Here is a 10,365-nt window from a genome sequence, read left to right as displayed (position 1 = left end):
GCTCCAAGAATAGCTGCTGCTCGAATAGTCACTACTTAAAACACCGGGCTGAGAGGAAGGAAGTGACATGCCACCTTCCACTCACACACGCACACACACACACACACACACACACACACACACTCACACTAGGAGAGATTAACGCGTAGGCAGCAGTAATCTGTTTTCAGAACCACGGACAGAGACAGCGCCTACTTGCCATGAATTCTGTCCAAAGTTTCCTCCAGATCCAAACGTGGGCTTGAGTGGACACCAGTGGGTGTGGAGAAGTTGATGAGGATCCTCAGGAACTCTGCCACGGTGGCTCCGAACATGTTTGTTCAGGTGCTTCTACAGAACAGGAGGCTGAAGACAGTTTTTATCTCACTGGAAAATCAACGTCTCTGAATACAGACCCACAGGAAGGGGCTTTGGGTGAAAAGCAGGGTTGTTTTTCCTTTTTCAAAATTTATGTGTGTGTGAGGAGCACGAGGCGGGGGAAGGAGAGGAGAAGGAGGCTGTGCGCTCAGGAGGGACAGCACTTTGGTCGGATCCTGGAGTCGTGAGGATGGAGATCCGGCCGGACAGGTTTAAGGCCGTGGCCGCCAAAACTCTGGGCAAAATATATGGGTATGTAAGATCTCTACGACAACTACACAACAAGAGCTTACCAGAGATAATAATGCTGAAGATGAATTCAAAGCCATTCATGTCAAAAAGAGTCATTTTGTGTTTTTTGAAGGACGGTGTCAAGAGCAGTTTTGCTAAAACCGGATTCACTTCATTTATTTCGGAGGGTCTCGACTACTGTTCACTTCTGACTCTTCTTTAAACCTCTGCTTCACTCAGGCTGCTCACTCTATCACATGACAAAACTCAATAGATTATTCATCACTTTTATGCAGAAAAACTGGTTTTTAAAGAAAATACATAATAATACAGAAAACTCTTTGATGAGACTGTGAATGTGCGTCTCCTTTCTCCTTTTCCTCTGAGGCACAAATAAACAGAATTAAATTTCATTCTGGATCCAAACTGCTCTATCAGTGTAAGATGAAGCCCAGGAATCAATAAATACATTCAGCTCCTGCAACACTTCATTTATTTATTTATTTATTTATTTTTGCACCGCTGTGAGGTTGTCGTGTTACAGACGCCGTGTCGACGACTTTATGTTGAGGTCGTGTGGAGACTCTGGACCTTCAGCTGATGTTCTCCACACTTCTTAATGTACAAAGAGTGTGTTTGAGCTGTGTGTCCTGTTAGCTGTGTGACACCTGCCACTGTGGGGCAGTAGAACTCTTATTCAAAACTATTCTGCGTTTGACGACTCAAACCCTCAGGTCTGAATGTGAGCCAGTCTGGAAAAGTTTAGCTTTTTCCTGTTGACGTCTCTGGAATTCCACTGCTTGAAGAAGAGTGTGTGGCACACCTTGCAGGACTGCGTGTGTGAGGTAATCAGGTCTCTGATTGGTATCTGGAAGTAAAAAGGTATTGATGGACTCCTCTTCCTCTCCTGGGATTTGATGTAGCGTCTAAACACTTAAATCCTCTCCAGGAATAGACTCTGCCCGGCCAAGCTGTCGGCCCATGTAAATCCCTGTAGGCTGCACACCTTGGTCAACCCCCGCCCCTTGTTCTCCCCACCCCCCACCCCCGTGCCCCTTCAGCCCTCACAGCTGTCATTCTATCTCATGTATATTAAAGAACCAGCAGTTTGTGCCCAGGTACTCCATGGTGTGTACTGTCACAGCTGCCATGTTTGCTCAGTGCCAGCACTGCTTCCTGCTGCTGAGACATGCACGCAACTTTTACTTACACATGGACAGTGGCGTCATACACACTGTGGGGACAGGGACATACTACTACATATTATCCACAGACGTAATACATCAATTGTCTAAATGTTTCTAATTTTTTGAGCAACTTTAGTCTTGGACCATTGATGTCTGTGCTTCAACACTAAAACCTGGCTGATTTGTTTTGAAGTAGGTAAATATATTAGACATGTGGCTAATGTACATTAGCACACTGGCTAATTTGTTTACTGTGAGAGTGGCTGCACCTCTGCAGAGATTGAACCACCTTCACCCCTCGACCTTTGACCTGTGACAAAGACAAAGAAACACATTGTTGTTTCCTTGCTCAGAGTGGACACTCAGACCTGTAACGTGTAGTGTGACCAGGGCAAAGGTCAGGTGACACACAGGGATTACAACGGATTGTCCATTAATTGAGAGGCGGTCGTGTCAAGTCAGGGAACGACTCACTAGGGTGAAAATGGTGAAGTGTTGCTGAAGAGGACAGAGATGTGCTGAGATGTGGAGCTCTGAGTCACAGGGAGATGACGATGGTTTATAACGTGTAAGGTATGAGGCTGACGACAGAGAGGAGACAGAGGGGGGAGACAAAAATAGTCAGAGAGCCAGGGGTATTAATAATTCAGGGAGAGGAATCATTAATACTTGATCAGTCTTGAAGATCGACTGCTTACAGTAACTAATAGGGAGACTGTACTCGCTCTATGTTTTATTATTGCCTCACCGTTATTTCTCAGTTTGATCAATGTCGGACATTTTTAGCTGAATTCCCCGGAACAAAAATGCGTTTGTCACTCGATACTTCAGTGTCCGTGTCTTTTTAAGCATCTGCAGGAAGGTCACAGACAAAAGAGCTAAACATCAAAGAAAAATGTTGGTTGTAAAATAAAGCTAATCAATAATATACACGTCTATATGTATATACATATAGACTTATATATGTATATATATGTTTTCTTTCTTATTTTGTTGTCAAAGATTTCACACATGTACCTTGTTAGGTGTAATCAGCTGGAGTGGTGTTTTTTGTTGTTGTTAAATTAACCCTGCAGAGTCTCTCTTTTTTTTCACCAGAGTTCTTGAGAAGAAGCAGGAGAATGGCGAGACCATCGAGCTGTCGGCGGAGGGTCGGCCGGAGCAGGTGGAGGAGAAGGAGATGCCCGTGGTGGACTGCACGTGCTTCGGTCTGCCCAGACGCTACATCATCGCCATTCTCTCTGGCATTGGCTTCTGCATCTCCTTTGGAATCAGATGTAACCTGGGCGTGGCCATCGTCAGTATGGTCAACAGCCACAAAGTCTTCAGAGACAACAAGGAGGTGATAGTGGTGAGTGAAGATCTTCTGGACTGTGGCAGCAGACGTCCTCATGGGTTTGGTGAAAGACGTCTCCTGATATCGTGTCAGTATTTCCTTCACCCTGTTGTCTTTTCCCACAGAAAGCTCAATTTGACTGGGATCCAGAAACGGTAGGAATGATCCACGGATCTTTCTTCTGGGGATACATAGTCACCCAAATTCCAGGAGGGTTCATTTGTCAAAAGTTTGCAGCAAACAGGTGTGTTGTTTCACCGCTGTCTTCTCAGTGTCACTAACACACACTCTTCTTCTGCGTATCCTAACAGCCCATCCTGTCTATTCCTCTTCCCTCCTCTAGAGTCTTTGGTTTTGCTATAGTGGCCACATCTTTCCTGAACATGCTGATACCCGCGGCGGCCCGCATGCACTTTGGCTGCGTCATACTTGTCAGGGTGTTTCAAGGACTGGTGGAGGTGCTCCACTTTGTCTTTTCTATAACTCCATCTGAAACAGAATCAAATGTATAAACAATATCATAGAAAATAATGAAGAGGAAAAGGTGGAAGTGTAATTTCTACTTTCCTCCACAGGGGGTCTCATATCCTGCCTGCCATGGTATTTGGGCAAAGTGGGCGCCACCACTGGAAAGAAGTCGTTTGGCCACAACAGCGTTCTGTGGTCAGTTTTTCTCAGAAATGTCTTTCTGACACGTTTTACTCATTGGTGTTGTGGTGTTCTAGAGCAACCACACCAAATTTCTACCAGAGTCTACTACCGTTACTGTTACTGAATTCTAAGTTTCGGTAAGCCTGTGGTGGTGTGAAAAAAAAGGAGGTATATCTATGATCTGAGTGAATGAGACTCTGGCCTACAATATTTTAAAAAATAAGTTACGATGATTTTCTTTCTCTAGGTTCTTATGCTGGTGCTGTGGTTGCCATGCCTTTGGCTGGAATCCTGGTCCAGTACTCAGGATGGTCATCGGTCTTCTATGTCTACGGTGAGTCACCTTTGACCTGTAGTCCACCAGAAGACAAAAAAAAAAAAAAACCAAACAATTTAGGTCTGTATATTTTTGTAAAAGTTGTGGACAGAACATGGGTGTGAACATGAACAAAAGCAGAAGTAACAAAAGATTGTGCAAGTGCGAATGTGACATTTGGGCTCAATGGGTATAAAGCAGCACGAGATTTAATTGAATAATATTTGTGTGCCACGTGTAGGCAAGAAAGTCCTTACAACTCTCGGTTTTGGTTGAATTTGCAACAGCATGTGTTGCACACACAAGATGATATTAAATGGGATTAGATAGATATAGATAGATAGATATACTTTATTGATCCCAGGCTGGGAAATGACAGTGTAGCAGCAGCATCACATACAGAAACAACAAAGAACAATGACGTAGTGAGAAGAAGCACAACCTGAACATATTAAGCTATAACAAAATGCAAAAAAAATGTATAAAATGTAAATATATGTAGTGCAAACCGTATTGGTAAAATGAATAGGTAGATAGATAAACTTTATTACAGTGACAGCATGATGAAATTGTATTAAAAAGTATACATAAACATTTTATTATTATTATTATTATTATTATTATTATTATTATTTTAAAAGCTAAAACAGCTAAGTTTGCTACTGCCCAGCATGTATGCTGCGTTTACAAGTCATGACGATTGTCCAACATTTATATATAACATTGTTACCTGTTGGGGCATGTCTAGTTATTTTTTAATAATAATAATAATAATACATTTTATTTCATAGGTGCCTTTCTGTCCTGAAATTACTGCATTCTTCTGTTTGCTGCTAGCATGCAAGCAACATATTGAAGACCCCGACTTATACTTATACATATACATACACATATATAAATAAAGGCTTAGATATTATTCCAGGTTTTAGACTATTTTTTTCTACACACTTCCTTTCCCATCTTTCTTTCTCTTCACCAGGAACTTTTGGGATCATGTGGTACTGCTTCTGGGTCCTGGTGTCCTATGAAAGTCCAGCAGCTCATCCTACCATCACAGAGGAGGAGAGAAAATACATCGAGGAAAGCATCGGAGAGTCGGCCCAACATTCAGTGTCTGTAAGTATTCATCAATGTTGAATGCGTCTACATTGTTGAAAACTGCACGCTAGGCTAACAAAGAGAGACCTATTTAAGAACTGTAGTGGCCCGCATGCTCGAAATCTACTCAGAGTCTATGTCCATGTCTCAAAAAGCTGTCCCTAAATTTCTCTGGAACCTTTATGGCAGTGCTGGCTTAGTGGTTAAGGAAGTGGACTTAGGTCCAGATAGTTTCAAGCTCGAGTCCATCACCTGCCAAGTTACCACTGAGGTGCTCTGTTCATGTCACCGTCCCTACTCACTGCTGCCCCCTATTCACTTTTGTGATAGGTTAAAACAGAGGTCACATTTGGTTGTGTGCAGTGGTGAGCTGTATCACACTGACAAGGAGTTCAATTTGCTTTAGGATGGAAATACATGTGGGCCAAGTGAACTCGGTTCTGTGTCCCATCATTAGGCCACACCAGCATTTCTGTGTTGTAGGGGTCATACAGTTTGCAATGTAAACCTTTTTTTTTATTTTGTTAGAAATTCAACACCCCGTGGAAGGCCTTCTTCTCCTCCATGCCTGTCTATGCCATAATTGTTGCCAACTTCTGCAGAAGCTGGACCTTCTACTTGCTCCTCATCAGCCAGCCAGCGTACTTCGAGGAGGTCTTTGGTTTCGAGATCAGCAAGGTAACAAAAACCAAACACTGGCAGTGGAATGATGGTTAACTCTGCCCTAGATAATTAAATTACATGATGCTACACGGTCACTGCTTTCTGCGTTTACTGAAAGCAGTGACTGTGTACAGTAGGTATTGCATAACAAAGTCTTCTCTGTTTTTGGTACTAGAAGGTAAATTATTTGTAATATTCTGCACAAAGAGACTTTATTTTTTGTTTGTCATCATCAGGTTGGCATAGTCTCTGCACTTCCCCATCTGGTCATGACCATAATTGTGCCTATTGGCGGCCAAATTGCTGACTATCTTCGTTCCAATCACATCATGACAACCACTAACGTCAGGAAACTCATGAACTGCGGAGGTGAGAATGTGTCGAGCAGAAAAAGAAACCACAAACATTGCATAGTAAACACAGCAGCAACTGCACAAACATTTAATGCTAACCAAGAGAAACAGTATGTAGATAAATATATAAATGAAAGTATGTAAATATATATTTATGCATGTGTATATATTCATGCTTTTATTTTATTTTATTTTATTTCAACATGCAGAACATGAAAAAAGTTACAACCCCTCTGTGGTGCCTCTGTGGATCCCTAAAGGGTCACAGACCTGGTGTTAAAAACACTGTTTCTTTAAAACAGTGTTGCAATCTTATGAATTCCTTATTTTGTCATTTGTGAGAAAGTGAGTTCTTTCTTGTTTTAATTTCTATGGCTTTTTTCAGACAAAATCACCTGGGACTGAATCAACACTTATGAAGACCTTTTTTTCTTAAACTAAATTGTAAATTCTCCCTTTCTATTTTCACTAAATTAAGGTACCGCAACATTTTAAAGACCAAATCATTTTCCCCACATTTTTCTCATCTGATGTAAAATACATAAGAAAGGCTGAACTGTTCAAAACAAAGTGTTCTTGGATTCTAATTAACAAACCCTTCGGCTAATTTGCATCATGGCAATATTAAAATGTTTGCTTCTTAAGTCGAGGGTTTATTATGAATTTAGTGGAAGTCAAACATTTTCGCAGATACATTTCTCAGAGTGAGAAATGTGTCGTGCATTAGAGAGATGATAAGTCACCGCGACGCAGAAGATCTGCATCTACGGGTCTTTTTTTAACCTCAGTAGAGAAGTGAAACACCAGTGTCCAAGCAACATATCCGTTTGTTGGTTTCTCTGTTTCCTGCACTGTTTGAGGGCAGGACATTTGTTAACAAACAAAAATAAACCCAGTAAAGTAAACATTTCTCATCTCTCTGTCAGGTTTTGGGATGGAGGCCACTCTACTGCTGGTGGTGGGCTTCTCACACACCAAGGGTGTAGCCATTACATTCCTGGTCCTGGCCGTGGGCTTCTCTGGCTTTGCTATCTCAGGTGAAAGCATGACATTCATCACAATCTCTAACTGAGCCACTTATATGTATATGTAGCTTCCGTCTCCTTGTTGCTCTTTATTACATACGTGTGGCTAAACCCAGACTGATTCAACTTTTAACCTTCTATCAACCAGTGTCCCACATACAAATGCTGGCTGGACTGTGACTTAATCCAGCTGCAAAGCACTAAAGCATAAAAAACTTAGCTTAAATTAATAATCAAGGCTACATACAAGTCCAAAAGGTTTTATAGCAAAGGGAAAAAATATCATAAAAATAACACATCCTGGATTTCAGTCTTCGGTTACTTCCTTCTTTCTGATAAACGGTCACATCGTGCTGCTTTGCATAGTCTAAGGGCTGAAATCCAGTTCCTTTAAAAAAAATCTTTCAATTTTGAGAAACAAAATCAGACAAAGCTAGCATCGAAGTTGTTGCAGAACTAAACTAATTTGACTAAAAACCTGGCATTTAATTATATTAGCACACCTCAGCACATGACAAAAGATGTAGACATGTCGTTGTACATTTTGATTCACCCTTGCATTTTAAACTTGCTCCTTCTCAAAGGCTTCAATGTGAACCACCTGGACATAGCGCCAAGGTATGCTAGTATCCTCATGGGCATCTCCAATGGTGTGGGCACCTTGTCTGGTATGGTGTGCCCTCTGATAGTCGGGGCCATGACGAAGCACAAGGTGAGTCATTTATGTACTGAACTAGGCAGACCACAGTTGGACTGTTCCCCTTTGCCTCAGTAATGCAGTGCTGTTTTAAAACATTCAAACTGTCATACATTATCACTTTCTAGCTTAGCAACATGCAACCCAGGATGCATCGCCCGCGTGATTTTCTGCTTTAACTTGTACTCAGAAAAGTACAAACCTCAGATTTACTGCAGGGTTTAAAATATTTAAAAACCAAAATGTGAAATCAAACACATTGTTTTTTCACATTTCTAACCATTTATCTTTTACTCATTCTTTATCCATAGACTCGGGAAGAATGGCAGGGAGTGTTCCTAATAGCTTCCATTGTACATTATGGAGGTGTGATCTTCTATGGTTGGTATATTCTGTCCAGTGTTGATATTATATTTCAAAGTGTCGTGTTTAGTAGACAGCTCTGTTGCAATCATTCTGCTGCAGGACTTTTTGCATCTGGAGAAAAGCAGGCTTGGGCCGAGCCTGAGCAGCTGAGTGACGAGAAGTGTGGCATCCTGGATGAAGACGAACTTGCAAATGAGACAGAGGAGCTGTACCGCACAAGTGGAGGTGCAGGCTACGGAGCGATGAACCAGGGGGGAGATCCCAATGGAGGTGGAGGAGGATGGGTCTCAGACTGGGACAAAACTGAGGAGTATGTACAACCTGTCGGAACCAATAATTACCTATATGGAGGAGAAGGGGAGCGGGATTTGACATAAGACCAGCAGATCCTTCTTTAGGTATCTAAAGTGGGACAAACCCTGCACATCAACAGTGTGAAGTTTCACACTGATGTCATGGAGAACTGTCAAAGTGAAGCTTTCACAGCTGGAGGTGGGAACGGACAGTTTTTGTTTGGTGTTTTTTGCATTACTTTAGGCCTATTACTATATCATCACAACTGGACTGAATATCAGGAGACTGCAGTGTGGAAATGCAGACAAACGTAGATGTAATATGAGTGTGACTCGCTGTGTGACAGNATATATATATATATATATATGATTATACAGGACAAAAGTTCTAGAGCTGTTTGTTAGTCTCAGTGTGGAGGAGCGTTTTAGTCGTGGTGTTCTTGGTGTGTATTCATATGTAGAGTAATCACATATACAACTGTACATACAATAAATAACAGGATTTAATTTAAATTGTACACCTCTTGGTTGTCATTCAACGTTCTAAATGTTGTACATGCCCTCTGGTCACAGGAAATGTTTGTTAATTCTGGTAAAGATTCCATGGAGCTGGAGCTGATCCTTTGTCCATACATTAGAAAGTTATAAAGTAAGATGTCAACAACAGTGACCACTAGGGGTAAATAATGGTACTACATCTAATCAGTGGAAGTGGCCAGATGTAGACAAATTTGACTTTTACTTGTGTCTGTCATCACGACAAACAAACACAAATTGATTTGCCTACAGGGAAGAGTAAAGTAAAGTAAAGTGTCAAACACCTTAGTGAGGATGACAAACAGATGAGCTTTGGATCTATGTTGACTTGGCCATGGTAATGAAATCAGCCAGATTGCTCAGGAACATCTGAACATCTGAATGACATCTCTGTTTGTCTGCTTTGGTGGATAAAGCTTGTTGTCTTGGATTTTGTTCCTCTGATGCCGTACACCACTTGCCATCGGCCCTTTAGGGGAAGCACCTTACTCAAGGGCGCACTCACGCTAGGTCCAGTTGCTCTGTGCCGCACTAAAGGCCAACCGCCCCCTCCCCTGCCACCCCGTCCCACATTACCCCAAAGGCAAGCGAGCTAGTGTTATGTTTCTTCTTACACATACGTCAGTGACTGTTGTTGATATGCGGTAAAAGCAGTGAGAGCTAATCTGACAACAACGGCTGCTTTGTGAACGATCTTCAAAAAGACCCTGAGAGTTTAACCGCGTTACCCTCATGCAGTAGATGCACTGGTGCAGAAGAGACTAAGGCAACATTACAGGCAAAAGTAACTTTTTTTTTGCCATTTTTGTGTGACCCTGTGATTTGTAATCAGTACAAATCAGATTTTTTAAAACCTCACCAGAATCAGATCCATATCTGATGTATTCCAAACCGAAGCCGGCAGGTTTCCTTATAAAAGGAATTCTCATGTATTATTCCTGTCCTGCCTATGTTAAGGTCAAATATAAAATATTTCAGTTTTAATATGCGGAAAAGTACAACATAAGGTTTTTTTGTGTGTGTCGTATTTGATGACATTTCTTCATTGTTTTGTTTTCTTTCACTAATTATTTATGTAAAAAAAATCATGTACATGTGGAAGAATTGTGTAATAAAACCTAGTATTATGTATTATTGTATTTGGATTCCATAATTAAGTAATTCCATAATTAAGTAATGAAATTACCAGAAGTTATCATTAGAGTTTTATTTTCATATTTTCTTCTTCTGCTTCTTCTTCTTCTTCTTCTTCTTC

At 41.3% G+C, this 10,365-nt stretch overlaps 1 protein-coding gene across 1 annotated transcript; it reads left to right on the top strand.

Annotated features, from left to right (window-relative positions):
• The first annotated feature begins 547 nt into the window (after positions 1-547).
• Positions 548-8,922, top strand: LOC103381737 (vesicular glutamate transporter 1-like). Its single transcript, XM_008314244.3, has 13 exons — positions 548-609; positions 2,874-3,126; positions 3,237-3,355; positions 3,455-3,569; positions 3,687-3,774; positions 4,010-4,096; positions 5,058-5,194; positions 5,705-5,854; positions 6,076-6,208; positions 7,119-7,229; positions 7,802-7,929; positions 8,226-8,295; positions 8,380-8,922. Exons 1-13 carry the CDS (start codon positions 548-550, stop codon positions 8,655-8,657), a joined length of 1,731 nt encoding a protein of 576 aa, XP_008312466.1. The 3' UTR covers positions 8,658-8,922.
• The last annotated feature ends 1,443 nt before the right edge of the window (positions 8,923-10,365 follow it).

This window comes from Cynoglossus semilaevis, chromosome 8, assembly GCF_000523025.1.
Source record: "Cynoglossus semilaevis isolate Cse_v1.0 chromosome 8, Cse_v1.0, whole genome shotgun sequence".
In the NCBI taxonomy this organism is placed as follows: Eukaryota; Metazoa; Chordata; class Actinopteri; order Pleuronectiformes; family Cynoglossidae; genus Cynoglossus; species Cynoglossus semilaevis.
Note: the sequence above shows the minus strand (reverse complement) of the source record. Positions and strands in the feature narration are given on the sequence as shown.